Genomic DNA, 27,011 nt, shown 5'->3' on the forward strand with positions numbered 1-27,011 from the left:
AAACGTAATTATACATCTCTGTCAAAATATATAGCATCTTCCTTGTAGTGAGAAAATAATTATAAATCAGTTGGGGTTTTTCCCCCATCAGCATGTAGCAAAAACTGAATCAATTTTTCATGTGCCCCACTGTAGGCAAAAGCACGCACAGGAGCAGGAATGATCAGCCTGCAGGAGCAAAGGTGAGTCCAATCCATGCCTTTTTTTAAACAGGGCAGTGGTTCTGCTTTTCTGTTGATACATAGTACAACCTCTGTTCACTTTTATAAGACCTTTTGACAGTCCGTTAGCTTGCCAAAACGTCTTATAAGTGAACGGAGGGAGTAGGAGAAAACATCAAAGGCCTATGCCCAAATTGAAAAAGAAAACACCAGTCAGATCAAACTAAGATATAAGTTGTGCATAGTATTTAATTTTTGCACTGTATCACTCTACTCAGCTGATGCATGCTAGAGTTTCCAAAATACGCGAACATAATGCATGCTATTACAGAGCGAAACCACTTAGTTATTGACTATCTTAGCTTCTGCGTGCCACTGTTGATCACTCGTATGATCTTTTTCATGATTTTTGGAAACTTGTGAGTCAGTCTCCTTTGATTTCTGACAGTGACAGCAGTGGAGACTGGAGACCGGTTGGAGCTAGCTGCCAGAGTCTGGTCTTCTAATTAAGTATACGTAATGGTGAACTTATTAGTGCCAAAGATGTTTTATTACTTATTAGATGCCCAGTTGCTTTCAGGTTGAGTGCCACACACAGAAAAACAGTAGGGACCCTGCATCAATCTTGGTAAGCAAAGTATTAATAGCGCTGAGTTGACCGACAAAGTTTTTGAACTCTAGTAAACCTCACTTATCCATAGTATTTTAAAATACACGAATAGCAAAAGTATGAGTTGGATGGCATGGTACATATGTTACAAGTCGTTGCAAGTGACGCAAGGAAAAAAAAACTGGAATTTTCTTGAGGGATTAGGTGCATGTCATAGTTTTCATAGCAACAAAGGAAATATTTCAGTTTTCAAGAGGTCAGATTCAATGGAAGTTTCCAGTTGGAACCAAGTGGAAAGCGAATTGTAGAAAAAAGTTCTGGAAGCTTGTAGTGCTACAAATCAAACAAGCCTTGTGAGAAATTCCTATCAAACAAGTCTCATAGAGAAAATTCCTAGGGATTCTAAACCTACAAGATTTCTTTGAACAGAACAAACAATTCCAAATGGTTAAGCCATAAATGCTGTGGCAGAGAAAATTGTTTTTTTTTTTTGCAGGGGACAGAGAAAATTGGTTGGACGGGTTTGTCCCAACCGGTTATTGAACACCCCTAGTCTTGTATACAATCGCTGCCCAACTCGGGACGAAAATATCTTGATAACCAAGTCCAACTTTGGTAGCTCAGTTTCCAGTTCCGCAATCGTTGTCGCAGAGAAGATTGGAAGAAAATGGCAACGAAAGAGTGTGAAGGTTTCTCTAGTCTCTACAAACTCCAGAAAATACGTGCAATACCACTAGGTGGTGGTGAAATATTGAAAGCAGTGGAGATGGAGTGGTGCTCATTTTCAGTGTATTGAGTTCAGAGGGATGGTTCCTCTACCTATATCAAGGGGCAGTGTCTTGTGTGATTGCGTCGGTCACCAGTTCATCAAGTCACCACCACCACTGGCCGGCCTTGGCTTCACCTCCATGCGTTTGCCTTCTGCTACTCCCGACTGTTGTCGCTACGCCATGCGCTGTGCCCCCTCACCACCACCAGCACCACTCGTCGAAGACATTGACGAGAGCAGGACCACACGGCCACTGCGGCCAGCTGTAATCTCATGCTCAAGTGCCGGCAACTCACAGTTGGTGGCTTGGTGCAGCTATAAATCAGTGTGGAATTTTCCTGCAATAATGGTTGTAGCACAAGATAGACTCTCAACGACTTGATGCCCAAAATAACCAAAACAGTGTGCCCACCGAAGTTGACGGATCTTGGTCAATCTCCCAGAAAATGCAAAATATCACGAGCTGGTGGAATATTTAAAGCAATGCACATGGAGGGGGTTATTCTCGGTGGCATAGCTGCTCTCTGCATATATACACCGATGTACTTACATCAACGGGTGCCTCGTGTGATTGTTGTTGCTCACAACTCACCAAGGTCGCCACCACCACTGGCCGGCCATGGCTTTAACTCCATGGGTTTGCCTTCTGCTGCTCCTGGCAATCGTCCCTGCTTACCATGCCCGTCCACTTGTTGAAGAAGACTTCGACGGCAGCCTGGCCACCCAGCCCCTGCGACCATCTGTAATCTCGTGCTCAACTGCCGGCAACTACAGCGACGGAAGCCCATACCATCTGAACCTCTACCGGCTCCTGTCGGCCATCCCCATGGCCGTCGACTCCAACGGCTTCTTCAACGGTACGTTCGGCACGGCAGGCGATGAGGCCTTTGGCCTCTTCATGTGCTACGCCGGCGACACCGATCCCGAGTGCCAGGACTGCCTCGAGCGCGCACCCGATGGTATCATGATGTTGTGCCCCCACAGCCGGACGGTTCGCGCTGTCTACAACTCTTGCTCCCTCCAATACTCCGATGAGTCATTCTTCTCTGTTGCCGACCTCTCCGTCGTTGACATGGTCGACCTTTCCGTCGCGCCCCAGGTGGAAAAAACAGCTTACCAACCTGGGAACAACAGAGCCCCTGACCAAACTTGGTACGGTGGAGGAACCCCTTACAAACCTTGGAACAGCAGAGCCCCTGACCAAACTTGGTACGGTGGAGGGTTACTTGTAGGGTATGTTGTGGACAAGGTTGGCTTGAGTCAGACAAGGCTCAAGCTGATTCAACGGTTGACGGTGAAGGCCAGCCAAGCGGCCGTGCGGATCGCGGAGGGCACACAACCGTTCACCGACACACAGTGGGTGCGGGCGGTGGTGCAGTGCACGAGGGACCTGCCGCCGAGCGAGTGCACACGCTGCCTCTCCTACTACACCGATCAGTTGCCGCGATTGTTCCCGAACAATAGCGGCGGCGCCATCAAAGGGTCGAGCTGCTACCTGCGGTACGCCATCTTGGCAGACAAACCGGCGGTGAAGGTGCGGCTGGAGAGATACCAGTATAGCGAGAAATATGAGAAGGAGATGGAGAAAGATGAGAAGGAGATGGCCGAGAGGAGAAATTATTATGAGAGGGAGATGGCGAAGGTTCGCAGGAAGCGACGACGAAAGGTGGCCATCATTGCCAGCCTTGTCACCGTCCTCGTGGTGCTAGTGGTGTGCTTGATCGTCAAGTTGGTTTGGTTCCTGAGGAACCGGTGGCGAAAATGGGTGGCAGCAGCCAAGGTTGCCATGAGATCATACCTGGAAAAACTGGCGAAACTGATGGCTTACTACCGCAGCAAAAGAGTATATCAAGATGAGCTCGAGCAAGGTACTGGCCCCAGGCGATTCACATATAATGAGCTCGCAGTAGCCACTGATGCCTTCTCCAGCCAGAACAAGTTAGGCGAAGGAGGCTTTGGGTGCGTGTACAGGGGGTTCCTCAAGGACACGAACCTTCACATTGCCGTGAAGAAAGTGTCCAAGAGCTCCCGCCAGGGCTGGAAGGAGTTTGTTGCCGAGGTGAGGATCATCGGCCGTCTCCGGCACCGAAACCTTGTGCAGCTCCTTGGATGGTTTAATGGTGGTGATGAAGGTGATCTCCTGCTCGTCTATGAACTGATGCCCAACGGCAGTCTAGATGCTCATTTGTACAAGCCGGACTACTTGCTTCCATGGACAGATCGGGTACGAGGTCGCGCTTGGCCTTGGCTCGCGGCGATGTACCTGCACCATGATACGGAGCAGTGCGTCGTGCACAGGGACGTCAAGCCGAGCAATATCATGCTGGACGTGTCCTTTAATGCCAAGCTCGGTGACTTCGGCCTCGCAAGGTTCGTCTGCGATGGCGGGGCCTCGCTCACGACAGGTGCAGCCGGGACACTTGGGTACATGGACCCAAAGTGCGTGTACTCGAGGCGGGGGCCAGCATGGAGTCCGACGTGTACGGCTTTGGTGTCGTCCTGCCGGAGATAGCTGCTCGCCGAAGGCCGGCCGTGGCCCGAGACGATGATGAGGGAGTCGTCATCCACCCGGTGTAGTGGGTGCCGGGAGGCTTATGGCCAAGGGGCCATCCTCGAGGCAGCCGATGTGCGGTTGGATGGCAATTTCGTCGAGCAGGAGATGGAGCGTGTCATGGTGGTAGGGCTTTGGTGCGGGCACCCCGAACCCAGTCTGAGACCGTCCATCAGGAAGGCCGTCAGCGCTCTGCGGTTGGAGATGCCACTGCCCAGCCTCCCGGCGAAGATGCCAGTCCCAGCCTACATGAGGCCGCCACTGGCTGATGATGTTGAAATATTGGGCCCACTTTTAGTGGCCCAAATTAGATTTCAGTTTTCCCTATAAATCTCAAAGCCCACATAGTGGCGGCCTTGTGAGTTTGAGCCCAAGTTGGTGGCAGCTCACTAGTGAGTGGCAAGAGGTGGGAAGTTTAGTCCCACATGGAAAGTTGGGAGGAAGTTAGACCACCTTATAAGGTGGGTTGTTTCACCACTAGTAAGTGAGTGAGAATAGGAGTGCTACACGCGCGCTCCTCCTCCTCCTCGCTCGTCCTCGACTCGGCACTCGACTCGACACGACACGACACGACACGTCACGACCGCGCGCCGCGCTCGTGGTGAGTGGATTGAGCCTCGAGCCGAGACTTTCCTTACTTTTGCGGCTCGGGAAAACGAACGGAGTTCTAGACGGACGCGTCACGGTTAGTCGGTTCGGGTCGCTCCCGGATCGTGGGCTATCCGTAACCGACTCGAAACGTTCGTGCGACGTGGGCGTGGCCCACGTTGCCTAGGGTTTCCCGAGCCTATATAATCTCTTGCCCGGCTACCGCGAGAAAAAGCTGAATACACGAGTTAGGGTTTCCACCTCTCTCTCGCTTGCGCCGCCATCGTAGCCTACTCCATCCCGCGCGCCGACGTGCATCGGCGAACGGGAGAGCGAGTCTCCGGAACCGCTCGTCCTTGCGATCCTATACGGGAGAGGGCGAATTAGGTTTTTGGGAAGCGCTCTGCGCGACTGCTCAAGTTCTTCATCACGGGTCGCCTTCCGTCCAAGTCGGGCGGTGCTGCCTTCCGTCGTCTTCAACGCCGTCTACTTCGACCCGTCGTCCCCGTCGTCAACAACGTTGTCATCAACAACGTTACTGCTGCGACATCATCTGCTACACCTCCACCGCCACCTCCACCAGATCGGTACGTGCGACATATCTCGATCCGTTTAGCGATGGATGCTTTACCGTTTGCGTTGCTTGCTACTCATGTTGATTAATACATCTAGTATGTTCGAGTTTCACATGTTAGTAGTTGCTTGTCATCATGTTTTATATTACGGAATTAATCATGGAAATTGTGCCTAATTATCCAACAATCCAAAAACCTAATTGTAGGCAATTTCTGAGTTAACAATGGCTGGTTTCTGTCGATGCATCGAGGCCGGATAAGTTTACCGGTGTGCACTTTAAGAGGTGGCAGGTTAAGGCCACGCTCCGGCTTACTCATCCGAAAGTGTTCGAAATTAGTAATGGTTTACCCGAAGGAACTATATCTCGACCAAGATCGGAACAAGTTCAAGGAAAACAATACTCTCTTCGTCGGATGCGTTACGAGTATTCTTGCTGATCGTCCGTGTGATGTGTACATGCACATAACGGACGGTAAAGAGCTACGGGATGCCTTGAATGCTAAATTTGGTGCAACCGATGCGAGCGATGAAGCTGTACATCATGGAGAGCTTCCATGACATCGGGATGGTGAACAACCGTTACGTAGTCGAACAAGCTCATGAGATACAGTGCATTGCGAAAGAGCTTGAACTCCTTAAGTGTGCCTTACCTGACAAGTTTGTGGCTGGATGCATTATTGCGAAGTTGCCCCCTTCATGGAGGAACTTTGCCACAACTCTCAAACACAAGAGACGGGGAGATATCGGTTGAAAACTCGATAGCGTCTCTTGATGTTGAGGAGAAAGCTCGGGCTAAGGATACTGCCGAGAAAGGAGAGGGTCGATCTAGCGCCAATATGGTGCAGAAGAAACCCTACGAGCAAGAACAAAGGGAATAACAAGCCCTCCTTCAATAAGCCTATGAAGACTACAACCTTCAAAAAGAAGAAGATGATAAACAAAGCGAGATCCGAGCTGCTTTACTCGTGGAGAGGCTGGCCACTTTTCTAAGGACTGTCCGGAGAGGGCAGACCGCAAGAAAAAGGCGAGGCAAGTCAACACGGTGACCGCTAGCAATGCTGATGGGTACGGTAATCTCTTTCTTGTTCTTTCGGTATTTCAATCTCCATGTTGGTGGATTGATACGGGTGCTAATGTTCATGTGTGTGCTCGACATATCCATGTTCACTTCTTACCAGGTCGCTCGGGATTCTTCCGTCTTGATGGGGAATGGGTCACATGTTTCGTTCGTGGTGTTGGCACGGTAGATGCGAAGTTCACTTCGGGAAGATCGTGCGAGCGAGGAACGTGCGGCATGTCCCTACTATGAACAAGAATCTCGTTAGCGGCTCCCTTCTATGCAGAGATGGGTTTAAGGTTGTCTTAGAGTCGAATAAAGTAGTTGTTTCCAAGTTTGGACAATTTATTGGTAAAGGCTATGAGTGCGGAGGCTTGTTCCGCTTTTCGCTTTCGATTTCGTAATAAGTCTCGTGAACCATATTTGTGGCAATGTTAGTGATGATACCGGTGTTTGGCATTCTCGTTTATGTCACATTAATTTTGGTTTAATGTCTCGGCTATCCGAGTTTAAGTTTAATTCCGAATTTCACCATTGCCAAAGGTTCTAAGTGCCATAGTTGTGTGCAATCAAAGCAACCTCGAAAGCCTCACAAGGCGGCCGAGGAGAGAAACTTGGCACCTCTAGAACTCATACATTCCGATCTATGCGAGATGAATGGTGTGTTGACAAAAGGTGGAAAGAGATATTTCATGACATTGATTGATGATGCGACTAGATTTTGCTATGTTTATTTGTTGCGGACTAAAGATGAAGCTTTAGACTACTTTAAAATTTATAAGGCCGAAGTTGAAAATCAACTAGAGAGAAAGATCAAGCGTCTTAGGTCCGATCGTGGTGGTGAATATTTTCCTAAAATCTTTGATGAATTCTGTGAGGAACATGGTATTATTCATGAGAGGACGCCTCCCTATTCGCCCCAATCAAACGGGGTTGCGAGAGGAAAAACCGCACGCTGACTCGACTTGGTGAATTCCATGTTAGCTACTTGCTGGTTTATCAAAGGCATGGTGGGGGAGGCTTTGTTGACTACATGTCATGTCCCGAATAGAGTTCCTAACAAGAATAAAGATAAAACCCCTTACGAGGAGTGGTCCGGGAGAAAACCATCACTTTCGTATTTGCGCACATGGGGATGTTTGGCGAAAGTCAATATTCCAATTACTAAGAAGCGCAAACTCGGACCAAAGACAGTGGATTGTATCTTTCTAGGTTATGCTCCGCGGAGTGTAGGCTATAGATTTTTAGTAGTTCAATCGAAGTACTCGATATGCATGTTGACACTATTATGGAATCTCGTGATGCAACATTCTTTGAGAATATGTTTCCTATGAAAGATATGCATAGCATTGCTAGAATTTCTACTGAGATAGTTCCTGAATCTAGTACATCTAATGAGTATTTTGAACAATCACATGAGATTGTTATTGAGAAGGATGACAATGAAGCTCCTAAACGGAGCAAGAGACGAAGGATTGAAAAATCCTTTGGTGATGATTTCATTGTGTACCTTGTGGATGATACTCCCACGTCCATTGCGGAGGCATATGCATCTCCGGATGCGAGATGGTCGGAAAGAAGACTGTCCATAATGAGATGGACTCGATTCTTTCTAATGGAACTTGGGAGCTATCGAACGACCCCATGGATGCAAGCCTGTGGGCTGCAAATGGGTGTTCAAGAAGAAGCTAAGACCTGATGGTACTATTGAGAAGTACAAGGCGCGGCTTGTAGCGAAAGGCTACACACGGAGAGAAGGCGAAGATTACTTCGACACCTATTCACACTGTCGCTAGACTTACCACCATTCGAGTACTACTTTCCATGGCTGCCTCCTATGGTCTTATCGTTCATCAAATGGATGTAAAGACGAGCTTTTCTTAATGGAGAGTTGGAAGAGGAAATCTATATGGATCAGCTCGATGGGTTTGTAGTAAAAGGTGAAGAAAGAAAGGTGTGCAAGTTGCTAAAATCTTTATATGGCCTAAAACAAGCACCTAAGCAATGGCATGAGAAGTTTGACAGAACTTTAACTTCTGTAGGCTTTATTGTCAATGAGGCTGACAAGTGCGTTTACTACCGCCATGGTGGGGGCGAAGGTGTTATATTATGTTTGTATGTGGATGATATTCTGATCTTTGGTACAAACATGAAAGTAATACACGAGGTCAAGTCTTTCTTGTCAAAGAGCTTTGATATGAAAGATCCGGGAGAAGCCGATGTGATTCGAACATCAAGGCGATTAAGAACGAGAGTGGGATTACTCTAACGCAATCCCATTATGTTGAGAAGATCTTGAGCCGGTTCGGCTATATTGATAGCAAGCCTTCTTCAACACCTTATGATCCCGATGTGACATTACGCAAGAACCGGAGAATCGCCATAGATCAATTGAGATATTCTCGGATCGTTGGCTCACTCATGTACTTAGCGAGCGCGACTAGACCCGACATCTCTTTTGCTTGTTAGCAAGTTGAGTAGGTTCATGTCAAACCCGAGTACTGATCATTGGCATGCACTTGATAGGGTCATGCGCTACCTATGTGGTACAATGAGTTATGGGATTCACTATTCAGGGCACCCAGCTGTGCTTGAAGGATATAGTGATTCGAATTGGATCTCAGATGTAGCTGATCTGTACGCCACAAGTGGGTATGTATTTACCTTTGGAGGTGGCGCAGTGTCATGGAGATCTTGCAAGCAAACCATATTGACGAGGTCAACTATGGAAGCAGAACTTATTGCTTTAGACACAACCACTGTTGAATCAGAATGGTTGCGTGAGCTCTTGATGGACTTGCCTGTGGTTGAAAAACCTGTTCCGGCAATCCTTTTGAATTGTGACAATCAAGCTGTAATTGTCAAAGTGAACAATTCTAAGGATAACGCGAAGTCATCAAGACACGTCAAGAGACGTTTGAAGTCACGTCGAGAAAATTGCGAAACTCCGGAGTAATAACTGTTACATATATTCAAACGAGACAAAAACCCGGCAGATCCCTTTACAAAGGGACTATCACGTAATGTGATAGAAAGTGCATCGAGGAGATGGGTTTGAGACCCGTTGATGTTACACCATAGTGGTAACCCAACCTTTGTGATCGGAGATCCCGTGAATTAGGACACGGGAAGAACAAACTAGTGGTTTAATTGAGGAGAGTATTATGTAACCCTCTCTATGTGAAGATACACAACTCTCAATTGCTTTGTAAGGCGGGTTGGCGACAAGCCTTAATGTGTTTATGTTGGCTATTATAGCAAAGATGTTGTCCTACGGAGCATTCTTGAAATAACACACCTATATGAGTCCGATTGTTAAACGTCGCAATCTATGAGATTTGGGTGATCTCTAGTAAACTCATGAAGAGACCATGAAGTATGACGCATATGCTTCACCCGCGGGGTAGGCTACTGGCAGCCATGTACTGGTCATGACTTTGAGTGAAACCCTGTTCACGCAAAACTTGCAATTCAAGGCTTAGTCCATTGTTCAAGCGTGAATGGATGTAGCTTAAGGTTCTAGGCGGAAGTTCAACTTAACGGTCTCCGTCTGAAACAACTGGTATATAAACAAGCAGCGAGTATTTGGTAAATCTCTAAATGGGGATTTGAGATCTGGTGGGGGATTGTTGAAATATTGGGCCCACTTTTAGTGGCCCAAATTAGATTTCAGTTTTCCCTATAAATCTCAAAGCCCACATAGTGGCAGCCTTGTGAGTTTGAGCCCAAGTTGGTGGCAGCTCACTAGTGAGTGGCAAGAGGTGGGAAGTTTAGTCCCACATGGAAAGTTGAGAGGAAGTTAGACCACCTTATAAGGTGGGTTGTTTCACCACTAGTAAGTGAGTGAGAATAGGAGTGCTACACGCGCGCTCCTCCTCCTCCTCGCTCGCTCGTCTCGACTCGACTCGACTCGACTCGACACGACACGTCACGACGCGCGCCGCGCTCGTGGTGAGTGGATTGAGCCTCGAGCCGAGACTTTCCTTACTTTTTGCAGCTCAGGAAAACGAACAGAGTTCTAGACGGACGCGTCACAGTTAGTCGGTTCGGGTCGCTCGGCTATCTGTAACCGACTCGAAACGTTCGTGCGACGTGGGCGTGGCCCACGTTGCCTAGGGTTTCCCGAGCCTATATAATCTCTTGCCCGGCTACCGCAGAAAAAAACTGAATACACGAGTTAGGGTTTCCACCTCTCTCTGCTTGCGCCGCCATCGTAGCCTACTCCATCCCGCGCGCCGACGTGCATCGGCGAACGGGAGAGCAGGTCTCCGGAACCGCTCGTCCTTGCGATCCTGTACGGGAGAGGGCGAATTAGGTTTTTGGGAAGCGCTCTGCGCGACTGCTCAAGTTCTTCATCACGGGTCGCCTTCCGTCCAAGTCGGGCGGTGCTGCCTTCCGTCGTCTTCAATGCCGTCTACTTCGACCCGTCGTCCCCGTCGTCAACAACGTTGTCATCAACAACGTTACTGCTGCGACATCATCTGCTACACCTCCACCGCCACCTCCACCAGATCGGTACGTGCGACATATCTCGATCTGTTTAGCGATGGATGCTTTACCGTTTGCGTTGCTGCTACTCATGTTGATTAATGCATCTAGTATGTTCGAGTTTCACATGTTAGTAGTTGCTGTCATCATGTTTTATATTCTGGAATTAATCATGGAAATTGTGCCTAATTATCCAACAGATGACTCTTTAGGTTCTCCGGGGACTACCGGCGGCATCAGCAACGGGGATGCCAGCATGACCCATTCATCTCGAAACAAAGTTGAATAGATGATCGCCAATCTTGGAATTTAGGTTCATTACAGAAAATTTGAAGTACTACTCGTAACTAATGGAGCTACTTTATATATACATGCTTGAAGTGAACCACGCTATTACGAAATCTGAGCTACTTGAAAATAATGTATGCAACTTGATCATGTAGTACTTTTTTCCAGCTATCGACCATGATGACATGGTTGCATTCATTTTTGTTGGATTCAGATGAAATTCGATCCGTTATATGTGCAGCAACTCTTGTATTTTGTTGGATTCAGACGATTGAAGCTTATTCTCTTTTTTTTTGGCGAAAACGCAAAAGCCTTGCGTTTCGATGTATTGATAGAAAAAAAAGTTATATGTAGAAGCCCCCAAAACGGCACACCCCGCCATACAACTCAACCCAAGAAAAGGAAACTAGTCTAGGAGAGGAGCTGACGGACACCCTGGGCCCCCGCGTCCGCCTAAAGCCGCGCGTCGGACCTCATGTCGTTGAATAGGGACGTCACCGAAGGCCGTGCGTTGTCGAAGACAGCTGCATTCCGGTGTTTCCATATCCACCACGCCGTAAGCATGATAATCGACGAAGTTCCTTTGCGCAGCTGGCGAGGGGCGGTCCGCACAGCCAGCGACCACCACTCCGCGAAGTCATCCTCCACCGTGGGAGGACCTGAGGTGGATTGGATCCACGAGAGGACCTCAAACCACACCGTCTTGGAGAAAGAGCACCCAGTGAGCAGGTGTGACATGGTCTCCACAGCCTGGTCGCACAACGGGCATCTAGGCGCATGCGGCAGGCCCCGCCGCGCCAACCTCTCACCCGTCCAACATCTATCCATGCAGGCCAGCCAGATGAAGAACTTCACCCTTGGCGGCGCCCAGGATTTCCAGTTCAGCCTCCACGATCCTGAAGTGATGGCCCCCTGGAAGTGGGTGTCATAGCAGGAACGAGCACTGTATCGTCCATCCATCGTCCAACGCCACACCATCCTATCTTGCTCCGCAGAGAGCTGCACCTCACGTAGCCTACCCCATAGCTGTACGTACTGCTAGAGTGTGAGTGCACTTGGCGCGCCAGCTATGTCGGGGATCCAGGCTCGATCGATTAGCGCTTCCCGGACCGTACGCGCTTTCCTGCGGCGATTAGGTACCAGCGCGTAAACCTCCGGCGCTATCTCTTTGATGGACCTGCCATCCAGCCATTTGTCCTCCCAAAAGAGGGCAGACTCTCCATTGCCAACCTCCATCGTGGTGGAGGCCGCGAAGGCGTCGAGCTCCATCTTTGAGAACTGCATATCAAGCCTGCGCCAAGGTCGCGTGGGGTCTATACGCATCCTCCAAATCCAACGCACCCTTAGACTGGTCGCAGTGCGCGCCAAGTTGGGGATCCCCAGACCCCCCCAGCCACAGCGGCCGACATACCTTGGACCAGTTGACATGACAATGTCCTCCATTGGCCTCTGCACTGCCAGCCCACAGCCCACAGGAAGCCGCGCAAAATCTTGTTCACCTGTTTCAACGTCTTCTTGTCTAGCCTCAGCACCATCAGCTGATGAAAAGGGATCACCGCGAGGACCGCGCGAATCAACGCTAAACGCCCTGCCCTGGGCATCATGGAAGCCCGCCAGGTAGGGAGTTTGTCAGCCAACCGGTCTACCAGGGGTTGAAAGGATGTAGCCGACAACTTCCTGATAGAGAGCGGGTGCCTAGGTACTTCACCGGGAACTGCGCCAGCTGGCACTCCATCAGTCTAGCGGCGCCAGCAGCCTCATCCTCCGATCATCCAATGGGGGAGACCGAGCACTTGGCGAAGTTGGTGCGCAATCCCAAAGCCTGCCCAAAGAGCTCCAGCATGCCGCGGACAGCGCGTAGTTCCGACTCATCCGGGTGGCAGAAGATCACCACATCGTTCGCATACAGCGACACCGATGTCACCAGGTCACGCCGAGCCAACCGTCTAAGAACACCCAGCTCGATGGCCTTGGCCAGCAACCTATTAAGCGAGTTCATCATCAGGACGAACAACGACGGTGACATAGGGTCGCCCTGTCTCAGGCCCCTCCTATGCCATATGGGGGAGCCTGGCTTGCCATTGAGCAACACCCTGGTACTTGCCGTGGATAGCAGAATGGAGACCAGCTCGCGGAACTTGGGGCCAATCCCTATCTTGCGAAGGACCTCCATGAGGAACCCCCACGAGACAGAGTCAAACGCCCGAGCTATGTCCAACTTGAGCATCACCCGCGGCTCCTTCCTCCCGTGCAAGAACTTAGGTGTCTGCTGGACCAACATAAAGTTGTCATGGATGCACCGCTTGCGAATGAACGCGCATTGGTTGCGATCCACCAGCGACTCCATCCTAGGGGCTAGCCTAGTAGCCGAAGTCTTAGCCACCAGCTTGGCGAAGATGTGGATGACACTAATCGGTCTATAATCACCCAGCGCCGCCGCGTCCGGGCGCTTAGGCAGCAGGATCATCAGTGCCTGATTTAGGTCTTGAAACCGCGCCCACACATCGTAAACAGCTTGTCGAAGGCAGCCATGAAATCACCCTTGACCATGTTCCAACATTTCTGCAGGAACTCGGCCGTGAAGCCATCGGGTCCTGGCGCTTTGCCCGGCGGCAGACGCCTAATCACCTCCCAGCTCTCGTCCTCAGTGAACGCAGCCTCCAGCTCGGAAAGATCCTCTGAGTGGGTACTCAGAAAGTCCAAGTCCTGCACCCTGTCCACCGAGGTTCCTAGCAGACCCTCAAAGTGCGTGAAGGTCGCTTCAGTCATGGCCGCATGGTCCGATATGACCGCGCCATCCACCTGCATGCTGTGGATCATGTTCTTCTGCCTCCTATAGGCCGCATGCTGGTGAAAGAATGATGTGTTGGAGTCGCCCTCCCGAAGCCACGCAATCTTGGCCCTCTGGCGAGCCATAGTGCGTTCGAGGGAGGCTAGACCCAAGTAGGCGTGCTTGAGGTGGGCCCAGAGTCGACGTTCGTCCTGAGACAGTTGTCGGGATTCCATGGCGATATCCAGCCTCAGCACCACCTCCCGCGCTATCATCAGCTGCATCTTGACACACCCCACCTTCTTATCGCTCCAGCTTATGAGGCTACGCGCCGTACGCTTCAGCTTGGCGGTGAGCCGCCGGAAAGGGTTCGGGTCTCCATCCACCACACCCCAGCTGTTTTGCACCACCTCACTGAACCCATCCAACCTCAGCGAGAAGCGCTCGAACTGGAACCTTTTCCACCCTGCAGATTTTGTGGTACAATCCAGCACGAGGGAGTAGTGATCCGCCACCACCGTCGCCAAGCAGCGCAACATGCAGCTACCGAACATCTCCTCCCAGGTGACCGTGGTGAACACCTGATCCAGCCGAACAAGAGTGGGTGTGTCCCTCTCGTTTGACCAGGTGTAGCGGCGCCTATGGAGATAGATCTCTTTGAGCTCGCAGTCATTCAGGAAGCGGCAAAATCTACCCATCATCCTGTGGTTCAGGTTCCCATTGTTCTTGTCCTCATGGCGGTAAATCATGTTAAAGTCCCCGCAGAGAGCCCATGGGCCATGTTGTATCCCGCGGATGTCGCGGAGCTCTGCGAGGAAGGTGATCTTGTCAGCATCAGCCTGTGGGCCGTAGACGCAAGTCAACCACCACCAGGGGCCACCCCAGCAGGGGACACCCTTAAGCTTATTTTCTTGCTATTGGAGACATCATTTTTATTGTTCATATCGGAGCTAATGTTCATATATCTGCCGTGCCCTGAATTTCCGGATGCAGCAACTTTGTTGATCGAGTAGCTCTGCTAGCTGCAGGTGACGAGCCATCGAGGCATGGTGCCGGCGATGTGCCATCGGGCATGGAGTCTAAATATCTCTCGGCCGAGTTGATCTTATCGTTTTGTCTCTGATCTTGTATTTAGCTATCGTGTCGTTATCTTGGACTCCATGTAGTATGAACTATTATATCGTTGTCTGCTAGAATGCTTGGAAACAACTGACATCAATCCAGAATAAATACACCCATTTGACAATTTATATTCTCGTTCTTATATATCGATCCTTTTGATTTCGTAGCACCAGATGGTATAGTTTTTTTTTTTGAACTTAACTACTGCAGGGGAGCCCCCCACAGCCTTTTATTGCTTATCAAAAGAAATTATGTACAAAAGTCTAAAAAAAAAATATATACAACAACTACCTACCTACTAATTACAACAGGTTGTCAATCCATGATGACAAAAGACCTACAGAACTCTCCTTTACCCTATGCTTAAGAAGGGTAACATCTGTAATGAAGCCAGTTTTCCAACTCCTGAAAGATGGCTGCATGCCTCTAAAGATCTTATTGTTCCTTTGCTTCCAAATATTCCGAGCATGCAAGAATTATAATTTACTGTAAAACGAGGGCCTTTGAATCTTCTCTTAGTCCCCTTTAACATCTCTGGCCCAGAACCATGTACCCAATTAACTTGCAGATATATCCAAATTCTCACACTGAACATACACTCAAAAAATAAGTGTGACCAATCTTCTAATGCATGGGTACTACATAACACACAACTGTGATCTGATGTGACATTCCAGTGTCTTCTTCTAAGCATATCCTTTGTATTGATACGATCATGCACAATTAGCCAAGCAAAAAATTTGTGCTTTGATGTACACTTACTTTTCCAGATCCATTGAGATGGAAAATGAGAGGGAATATGTTGGTAGGTTAATCTGTAGACTTGACTTGGAACAAAATCTCCATTTTTGTTACATGAAATAAGCCATTGGTCTTGATTCTCCGATGTGACAACACCTCTCAAAATGCTCGTAACATTCTGAACTCATCTGAAGCTTCATTTGATAGAGGGAGATGAAAAGCTTGTGCAGGATCAGAGATCTGTAACGCCTCATTTACCGAGATAAGTTTATCCTTGACAAAGGAAAAAAGTCTTGGAAACCTTTCATCAAAGAGCATATTTTTCCAGTTATCCGTCCAAAATAGAATTGTCTCTCCATTCCCCAAATTGCAATGTGTCATTTTCCTATAAATATCAATTAGCTTCATAATATTCCTCCACCAAAAGGAACCACAGATAGTAACTGCATGTGGGACTTCCTTATAATAATATGAGTTTCGAATTAATTTGACCCAGGGAAGATCCACATTGTTGTAAAATTTATGCAATTGCTTCAACATAAGACATTTATTCTGAATTTTCAGATTAATGATACCTAATCCACCCTTGTTTTTTGGTTTACAAACCATCTCCCAAGAAGCCAGAGAGTGTGCCTTATCATCATCTTTTTTCTTTCTCCACAGACAATTCCTTCTAGCTCTATCAATTACCTCAATTGCTCCATCTGGTATATCTAGTGTACTAAGATAATGTATGGGCATTGATGACAAAACGAGTTGACCAGGATTAACTTTGTCACCATATGATAAGAAAGAGGATGAAGCAGTGAGCCTTCTTTCAATTCTATCAGTTAGGGGAGATAAATCTCTTATTGTTGGCTTAGTAGTGCCCATAGGAATGCCAAGATATGGGAAGGGCATTGATGCAATAGAACATTGTATTTGCGTTGACAGAGCCTCAGCTTCAGCTTGAGATATGTTGATAGGAATAAGTGATGATTTGTGGTAATTAACTTTGAGTCCAGTAAAAGCAGAATATTCCTCCAATAGTTCTTTCAATACTTGTAACTGATCTGCCTCAGCTGGCAACATTATAATGGTATCATCTGCATATTGTACAATAGGGTAATCATTACTGCCTCTATTGGGAATTGGAGCCTTCAATCTTCCTTCTCTGAAAGCATGATTCACATAACTTTGCAACAGGTCACCACCAAGAACATACAACAAAGGAGAGAGAGGATCACCCTGCCTGACCCCTCTTCTGCACAAGAAAGGTTTCCCAGGAACACCATTTAAAAGGATAGCAGAAGAACCAGAAGTCAGAATTTCTTTAACCCACTGAATGAAAGTTGAATCAAAACCTTTAATTTCCATTATCTTGATGATAGCCTTATGCTCAATTGTGTCAAAAGCCTTTTCAAAGTCTAATTTGAGTAGAATCACTTTTCTTTTGGATTTATGACACTGATGCAAATATTCAAAAGTCCAAGCCAGACAATCCTGAATGGTTCTCCCTCTTATAAATCCATATTGATTTTCATGAATGCAACTTTTGATTTGTAACTGTAACCTGTTAGCAGCCAACTTTGTCAAAAATTTGAGACATGTATTTGTTAAAGAAATTGGCCTAAAATCATTCACTGTCTCTGGGGACAAATTCTTTGGAATCAAGGTGATGTATGAACTATTAATACTCTCCAGAGGGGCTTGTCCTTTGTGAAAATCCCTACACAGATTAATGAAGTCATCCTTGATTATACTCCAGCATTTCTTGACAAACATTCCATTAAAACCATCAGGCCCAGGAGCTCTATCAGTTTTCAAATGCTTCAAGACTCCCTCAATTTCCTCTGTGGTAAATTCCTTAGAGAGAATATCCAAACCTTCCACTGGAGTAATCAGATGTGATATATTGGCTTGTGTTGCATTATCATTTGTAACTCCCATTCTATTTCTGTAACAAGCCCACAATGCATTAGCTTTCTGATTGTGTTCCACCAATGGATTTCCTTGTTCATCTTTTAGTACTGATATAACATTATTCCTATATCTTTCAGTGGCCTTTGCATGGAAAAATTTGGTGTTTTCTCCTCCTAATTTAATCCATCTAATTGTACACCTATTCTTCCAATAGTTTGATTGTATACTCAAAAGTTTCTTCAGATGTGTCTTGACAATATTCCTAAAATTAAATTCAGCTCTATTCAGATCTCTGGAGTCTTCCAAATTGTCAAAAAATAGGATAACTTTATTGCATTGTTCAATAAGTATCTTCAGATGTGATAGGCCTTTCCCCCATTTCTTCAAAGCATATCTAAGATTTTTGAATTTTGCAGTTAGCACTGAAGCCACACTCTTCTTATTTACTGGCATATTCCAAGCATTTGTAACCACCTCCATAAAACCTGGCTGCTCTAACCAAATATTCTCAAACCGAAAAATCTTTGCCTTTGGTATGGAGGTAGAGATAGATACCACACAGGGAGTATGATCAGAGGTGGATTTTGCAAGTGGAAAAACCATTGTATTAGGGAATCTCAATGTCCACTCACAAGATGTAAAAAACCAGTCTATTTGCTCCAAGAGTGGAGTAGCTTGCATATTTGACCAAGTGAATCTTCTCCCCTTTAGAGGCAGTTCCAATAAACCCAGGTGACTTATAATATTATTAAAGAGAAAAATGTCTGCCATATCAGCCCCAGGTTTATTCCTATTATCCACTGATCTCATGAAATTAAAGTCTCCAAGAAGTAACCAATTATCATGCACAGGGATATCCAAATCAAATAACCATTGGACAAATTCATCCCTCATAACCCCTCTACAAGGTCCATAAACAGTAATCATAGTCCAAATTTCAGCAGTGTGAGCAGAAGCAAATTGCATTCTAATAGCCGAATGAGTTGTTTCTATTAAAGTTCCCATAAAAACCTTACTGTTCCAAAGCACAATAATACCTCCAGAAGCACCAATGGAAGGTACAAACACAAATCTATCAAAACGTTTAGGACAAAAAGTCCTGATGAATGAGTGCTCAAAATTTTCACATTTGGTTTCTTGCAAGCATATAATGGCACAATTACTCTCATCAATCTTGCTGTATACAGCTAGTCTCTTGTCTTTATCATTTAAGCCTCTAACATTCCAACAAAGCACATTCCAATCAACCTTCAAATTTGATGGACTATTCATTGAAAACCAAACTGGTAGTAGCCAAAGTGATCCATACATAGCAGGTCACATAAAGAGATTTCATAACCACATGAGTACTTAATAATGTCATTACAGATAGTGATTAAAATAACAAGTTGTTCATTCTCAAAATTCTCCTCATGAACTGACACAAAAGCAACACTGATTGCATTACAGATTCCTTCAATCATCATTATTACCGGTTGATGTGGTGCCCTTGGAATCATCAGAAGTAGCCATAAGCCTCTCCTCTGTCAGTTCTTCTTCTGATATCTGCAACTGTCTACCAATGTGTTGCAGAGTTGGTACTGGTATGAAAGGAACCACCTCTTCCTCTGCTTCATCAGGCTTGGATGCTTGTGCCTTCTTCCTTGCTGTGCTTTTGTCCTTCATGAATTCAAACTTGTACCCACCAGTCTTAGCCATGTGCCTTGTACACCTCCTAACTGAATTCACAGTCCAATCTGAACTGTCCACTGGATCAGTGAACAAAGAGACACCAGCAGAAGATCTCTTATCCTTATTCCTCCAAGTATGCTTCTGAATACTCATCTGAGCTTTAAGAGCACTCCTTGTGACCCTAGAGCTTGGTGGGATGACTTTCTTGCCTTTCCTGGTTACCCCTTTCCTAGCAAGAGGTTCTATACCAGCAGGAACCATAAAGTAATTATTCTGCAGCCTGAAGTTGTCATTAGAGCACTTAAGCCAAGCAAGCTTAGAGACTGTTACTGCAGCAGGAATTGTGTGCATAAACATGCTAGGAATTAGATCCTTAGAGATTTTATCCATCAATATTTCCTTTGGCAAGATAGGACCAACAATCAGACCATCCATGCAATTTTTATAGCTAGGAAATTGTCTGTCCAGAAAGGAGATAAGGTCTTTGTCCAAAACAGAAAATTGAAGCTCAATTGTGTTGACAATCATCTGCTGGGGCCCCTGCATCATATTAACTGATCCCTCTGAACTTGATGAGTCAATAACAGCTGACTCATTAACCTGCTGAATTTCATGCTCCACCTGCTGCTCTAGAACATTGTCAGGTTGCTGCCCTTCCCCCTGCACTTCCATCACCTGATCTTGATCATTGCCTTGTTCTTGGTCCAAGAGAATCTGTGGGTGCTGAAAGCCCTGCTCTGGAGGTTGCACTTGTTCAGGAATATTCAGAGGCATAGGGTCATTCCAACCAATTTCAGGATATTGTGGGAGCACAAAGTTGTTCAAATTTGGCAAGAACTGTCCAGGCAGTGGATGTGGGTTACCATTGACAGGCATTTGATCCTCGTCATTGGGCAAAGCATCAGCAAATTCAGCAGTTAAAATATAGCAAACAGCAGTCCATGACTCCTTGATCCCACCAACAGAAGCAAATTTGGTGAACACTACATCCCTGGGAACAGTTGCTTCAGAAGAAAAAGCCACATAACAAATCGTCCTCTCAAGCAGAGCATCATCTTGATGCCAATGCAGTAATTTCCCAAAAGAACTGATGGCATTAGCTAAGTCATAGTCCGTCCTAAAATCCAAAGGGATGCTAAGGAACATAAGCCAACCATTACGAAATCCCTGAACAGCTCTATGATTATCCCTATCATCATGCCTCACGAATCGAACGAAAACCCCTTGCTGAATTTGATAAGGTACATGATTCACCAAGGCAGCTGTAGCGGCAGGGCTTCGCAGACGATAAAAAGCTAACCCCAATAAACAAGGTTGTACTTCCTCCACAGTGCGTTGCAGATGATCTTCGATGAAATTCCGTACCTGCTGCCTCCAATGCGGGATCAAAGGAGCTGGCGGCGGAGGTAAAAGCTCAGCGACGCAGATGTTGTCATGGCGCCGAGGCGGATCGACCGAAGGACTGTAGAAAGTTCTGGGTAAACGGGTGGGGCCGCCATCGATGATTTGATGTCCATGCGGCAGCCAAGGCGTAGGATCAACCTCGTAGTTGGCCATGGTCGGAGCACTCGACGGTGGTGGCAGCGGAGAAGATGAGGGCGGACAAACAGGGGAAGAGGACTCTACAGGAGGTACTTGTGTACATTTAGCAATATGACTAGAATCTGAACCGTCCCTCCTCCGTTGGGTAACCGACTCCAGGTGGGAATCATTGTCTGAACCGACCAGGGGTTCATTAATTACATTGGTACCTTCCCGAGGCACCCATTTAAAAGACTTACTTTGCTTCCAATCAAAACAATTTTTCCGAAAATGACCATATCTGAAACAAAAACGACATCTGACTTTCCTTGTGCACTCCCTGGCATTATGTCCCATAGATAAACACCTCGAGCACTCCCAAACTTCATATGCCATATCATCAACTAATTTTTCCAGGGCAATATATCCATGTGGGTCCTCTACAAGCTTAGCAGGGTCAGGATTTTCCACTAAACAATCTTTAACACCAGAAGTACTTGCAATATTTGTACTAGGAACAAGATCAACCATATGATTCTTAAGCTTGGCTCCAATCTTCTCTTGTACAAAATCAAATGGTTTTGCTGAACCAAAAAGCAGTGGTGGTGATGTGGATGTCACATGTGTAGGTGGCAAAATCACACCAGGAGCAAAAGAAGGTTTTTGATATCCTTGACACGCTGTGTATTCAATGGATTCTGAGAAGGACAACTTCTTAGGAGGAGCATCTTTTGCCTTCAATATAGGTTTTGGCCTTCCTTGCTTCAATGCATTCATGCCAAGTTGAACCCTTTTTTTACCAGGACTCACAAGTGTCCAAGATTGCTGATTTTCATCTTGCCATTGTTGAAATTCTCTCTGCCAATTTGGTCCACCTCTTCCCCAAAGATGGAAAAAACACTTAAACTGCTTGCATGCAAAACTCCTCAGATTAAAAAGATGGAAACCAACAGTCTTGGTGGACACACAAAAGGAGAAAACTCGATCACGAAGAAGTGAGACCTTAAGATTTCCACTGAAACCCCCAGTTGCTGCTTCAAGAGCAATGCTCACTGAACTTTCATCTAGCTTAAAAGAAGCTCTTCCAAAAGAAACCACCATGATAAAATTTCCAGAACTGGCCGAAGGATGCACTGATCTGGCAAAATTAGTGTAACAATATTTTGCAACTTTTATACCCGGGCTATAATCCAATTCCTTGGACAGACTGAAATGATTTACTTGAGAAGAATCATGAGGATTATTCATATCAGTAGCAGCATTGGAAACCGTGCCAAGATCTGCATGGGCCATGCACTTATCTGTTGTACTAGCAGAGCTTATGAGCTGACCCATACGAACCACATGAATAGGAAAATGTAATTTTGCACCCACTGAAAAATTATCCTCTTTCTCCTTATATCTGCAACCAATAATTTTACCTTTTGCATCCAGAAGAGAGATCCATCCATCCTTCACAGAGAGAGACAAATTGCCATCATATGCCTTCATCCTTCCACGATCAAGATCTTTGTGTGTAGAGTAAGTGATCTTCCAGGTCTTAGAAGGTGGAGTGAGCTCTGATATAGAGGGTTTAACCGTAGGATGAATGGCCGAAGCATTAACAACAAGGTTGGCTCTAGATTTGGCTTCAAAACTTATAGGATCTACAACCCCAGCATACTTCTCGGAAGGAGTAAATCCATTTGAGACCTCACATACCTTTGCCACAGGGGAAGTCTTATCCTGGATCTTTGCCTTCACAGGGAGAGTTTTATCCTGGATCTTGATCACATGATGAGGAAAAGTTATATAGGAATCTTTTTGAATCATCTCCCCTTCATACAGATATCTAGATGCAACAGAAACGCCAGAGGAATCCACGAGAGCCAACATAAAACGAGAGTGACAATCCGAAACAAGAAGTTCACCGTCCTTAGGACGGAAGTTCACCAGATCCAGATCTTGGACGCTGCGGAATGAGACCTTCCAGGACTCCATCAGGGTAGATCCCATCAGATCCAGCCGAAGAAAAACTAAAACGAAGAAACCAAATGGCGGAGAAGAGAGACGCGAGAAAAATGTGTGGAGGAAGGGGACCAGAGATCGGAGAGATCACTGGCAATGGTGACTAGGGTTTAGTCGCCGGAGGTGGAGGTGGAGGCGTCGCCATTGTCCTGTCGAGCAAGTCTATGGCCATAGCTATGTTGATTGGTCCTTGAAGTTCCAGATGGTATAGTTTCCAAGGAAAATTTGTGTGTGTGTGTGTGTTGTATGGTTGTTTCTTAGATTTATGAATTTATTTTCGAGGCATCGATTAATTTTTTTCCCGTGTCACAGGGAAATGCTTCCATGGAGCTCGATGAGGACGTGACTCCGACGTCTCCGAACAATATCGATGCCAGCCGAATAAACTTGCCGACTGAGTCTTCGTCAACCGAGCCTGACTCAGGGGAACGTTACCGTGCTTCGGACGGCCGGGCAGACGGCTGGGCAGTGGGCAGTATGCGACTATGCATGGCTTGAGCGTCTAGGTGTGCTGGAACGGGTGTGGATGAGCCGACGGACGACGACGGCTCTGCGTTCCAGCACCACCCGTCCCGGCCAACTGCAGCCGCGCCTTCACCATAGCTCGTTTGGTTTGACTTGCTTGCCATGACCCATAGGGCGCGTTTGGTAGCATGCATCCCTTTTTTTTTGCATGAGTGGAGAAGAAAAATAGCTCGTTTGGTTTTCTGCACGCACTTGCGTTCTTGCATGGCACGTGTTTTAGAGCAGTGCTAGGACAGACCCTGGAGGAACGTCCGGAATGGCAGTTTCTCCGTGGCTAGGCCTGGCCATGCAAATCCCCATCTCCACTGATGCAAAGTTTGGCCCCGCGATGCAAAAGCTGAAAACGTGTGTTTCTAGGAGCCTCTTTAATCCTCTCGTTAATCCTCTTCATGGCTCAACAGAGAGAGCTCCTCGATGATGGCCAAGGACTCTGCGACGGCCACGCCATGGAGGAGCTCCGCCCTGGCACCGCGCCGCCGTTGCCGCCCCGCCCCGGCTGTACGGGAAGAGCTCCTCGACGACGGTCATGGACTCCGTGACGACCACGAGCTCCGCCACGCCACGGAGGAGCTTCGCCATGGACATGGCGTTGGCCACACAGGAGCTCCACCACATCCCCTCGCTGGTCCGCGCCCTTGCCGGGCTCGCCGCGTGCCTCACCTAGGCATGCAAGTCTCTACTCTACTATAATCCATGGTCTGCAATTTCAGTCAAAGCTAGGCTCTCAACCACATATTACTATACTCTACTATGCACGAAATGGCCAAAAGAGTTCCATCGTGACCACGGAAGTTGTCAGTTCTCCAAAAAAAGTAAAGAAAAAAAAGTAAATACCAGCTGGTGGAGTTTCAAAAAAAAAAAAACCAGCTGGTGGAATGTTGAAAACAATTCATATGGATGGGCTCATTCCAGGTGTGGTGACTACAACCGAGGCCGAGCTGGTCCTTGAATATGTACAACAATATACCTATATGAATGGGTATCTCGTGTCATGATTGTCCCTCACTACTCACCAAGGTCATCCCCACTGGCTGGCCATGGCTTCACCTCCATGCGTTTGCCTTCTGATACTCCTGGACATCTTCGGCACATGCCGTGCTCGCTCCTTTGTTGACGACGGTGCCGTCAACGACGAGATGAGCTTGCACCTACGGCCATCTGTGACCTCGTGTTCAACTGACGGTAACTACAGCAACGGAAGCCCGTACCACATTAGCCTCGATCGGCTCCTGTCGGCCATTCCCATGGCTGCCGCCAACAACGGAGTTTTTTCAGCGGCAAGTTTGGCGTGGGGGGCAACGAGGTCTTCAGCCTCTTCATGTGCTACGCCGGCGACACCGACCCTGAGTGTTAGGACTGCCTAACCCATGCACCTGAGGGTATCATGAAGCTGTGCCCACACAGTAGGACGGTTCACGCCGTCTATCGTGCTTGTACCCTCCGATACTCAGATGAGTCCTTCTCCATTGCTGACCTCTCCATTGCAGACGTCTCTGTGGCGCCCCATGTGGAACTAACCCCTTACCTAACTCGGTATTATAGAGACACTTACGAATCTTGGCACAACGGAGTCTTACTCATAGGGTACGTGGTGGACACAGCCAGCATGAACCAAATGAGGTTCGAACTGATTCGTCGACTCACGGTGAAGGCTAGTCAAGCAGCCGAGCGGATAGCCGAGGGCACGGATCGGTTCACCGACACGCAATGGGTGCGGGCGGTGGTGCAGTGCACGAGGGACCTTCTGCCAAGTGAGTGCACACACGGCCTCTCCAACTACACCGATCAGCTGCCGCGATTGTTCCCGAACAACAGTGGCGGTGCCATCAAGGGGTACACCTGCTACTTGGGTTATGCCATCCTTGCTGACAGGCCATCATCGATGCAACTCGATAGGTACCGGTACAGTGAGAGCTATGCGAGGGAGATGTCGGCCGAGGAGTTGGAGCGCATGAGAAAACGACGAAAGGTGGCTATCATCGTCGGCCTTACTGTTGGTTCTGTAGCAGTGGTGATCTTCATGATCAGCCTATTGGTTTGGTTCCTTTTGAACTGGTGGAGAAGGCGGATTGCGAGGCTCGAGCATGTCTGGCCGTCGTGGAATGGATGTCGATGAGCCTGCGGAGGACGACCGCTCTTCATTCCCGCACCAAGGAAGTGGCTGCGTGTACAATGGGCAAGTGCGGAACCACCTATCCCGTTTAACTTCAACCGCCCCTTTCATAACTCTCGCTGTACAACTGCCTGTTTAGCTGTCAATTGACAAAACTGTTTGAGGGAACCGTACTTGGCCTCGTACGAGTTGCATGTTTATATAGGGGTAGACATAATACATGGAGATGTATCCGATACACATATTGTACGGTATATGGTATAGAGTAAATATGTAACCCTATACAATATCTAACAGCATCCCTTAATCTAAACCTGTTGACAGGTTGAGATTACGCTTAAACTCAGAAAGTTTCTTGACTGGAAGTGGCTTTGTAAATCCATCTGCAACTTGATCATTACTTGTAACAAAACGAATTGCTAGCTGATTTCTTGCAACTCTTTCTCTGACAAAGTGAAAATCAATCTCAATATGCTTTGTCCTGGCATGACCACAAGATTAGCAGAAAGATAGTTTGCACCCAGATTATCACACCATATGCTAGGTTTTTGCTTCAACTTAACTCCAAGTTCAGTAAGAAGGGCCTCCACCCAGATTATCTTAGCAGTAGCATTAGCTAATGCTTTATACTCAGCTTCAGTACTAGAATGAGATACTGTAGCCTATTTGCTGGCAGTCCATGAAACCAAATTTGGTCCAACAAACACATCAAAACCTCCTGTAGACCGCCTATCATCAATATCTCCTGCCCAATCTGCATCAGATAAGGCACTCAGAAAAGTAGATGACGAAGGTGTGAATGTGATACCAAGCTTCACTGTATCCTTGACATATCTGAGAATACGTTTTGCAGCTGTCCAGTGTTCTGTAGTTGGAGCATGAAGATACTGACAAACTTTATTAGCAGAGAATGCCAAATCAGGACGTGTTAGTGTCAAATACTGAAGTGCTCCAACAATGCTTCTAAACTGAGTGCAGTCATCAGGACCAAGAGGTGTACCACTTGTGAGAGACAGCTGATCAGATGTAGACAAAGGTGTAGAAGCAGATTTACAATCTTCCATTCTAACCTTCTTTAGCAAATCAGTAGCATATTTCTCTTGTGTCAGAAGCAACTTATCATTTACCTTTTTCACCTCAATACCAAGAAAGAAATGTAGATCACCAAGATCCTTGATAGCAAAGTTCTTATTCAAGTCTCGCAGAAGAGCAGAAATAGCATAATTAGAAGAGCTTGTTACTATAATATCATCAACATAGACAAGGACAAATATGATAATGCCTGACTTGTTGAACAGAAATAATGATGTATTAGCCTTTGAGGGTGTAAAACCAAGTGCACATAACTTAGAACTCAACCAGAAATATCATGCTCTTGGATCCTGTTTCGGACCATACAAGGCTTTGTCAAGCCTACAGACATAATGTGGCGCATGTGGAGCTTCAAAACCAGGAGGTTGTCTCATATACACTTCCTCTTCCAGAGCACCATGAAGAAACGCGTTCTTGACATCTAGCTGCCTGAGATTCCATCCCCGAGACACAACAATA

The 27,011-nt window shown here is 47.0% G+C and overlaps 1 protein-coding gene and 1 pseudogene across 1 annotated transcript; both read left to right on the plus strand.

The window, feature by feature from the left end:
* The first annotated feature begins 2,061 nt into the window (after positions 1 to 2,061).
* Positions 2,062 to 11,261, plus strand: LOC124652203 (annotated as a pseudogene).
* Positions 11,262 to 24,731: 13,470 nt separating this feature from the next.
* On the plus strand, positions 24,732 to 25,463 carry LOC124655693 (cysteine-rich receptor-like protein kinase 26). The gene has a single exon (XM_047194546.1). It carries the CDS (start codon positions 24,732 to 24,734, stop codon positions 25,461 to 25,463), a length of 732 nt encoding a protein of 243 aa, XP_047050502.1.
* The last annotated feature ends 1,548 nt before the right edge of the window (positions 25,464 to 27,011 follow it).

This window comes from Lolium rigidum, chromosome 5 (assembly GCF_022539505.1).
Source record: "Lolium rigidum isolate FL_2022 chromosome 5, APGP_CSIRO_Lrig_0.1, whole genome shotgun sequence".
Classification (NCBI taxonomy): Eukaryota; Viridiplantae; Streptophyta; class Magnoliopsida; order Poales; family Poaceae; genus Lolium; species Lolium rigidum.

Excerpts from the sequence above, each read along its gene's own strand:
- LOC124655693 (XM_047194546.1), top strand. The coding sequence starts at position 24,732 with ATGAAGCTGTGCCCACACAGTAGGACGGTTCACGCCGTCTATCGTGCT.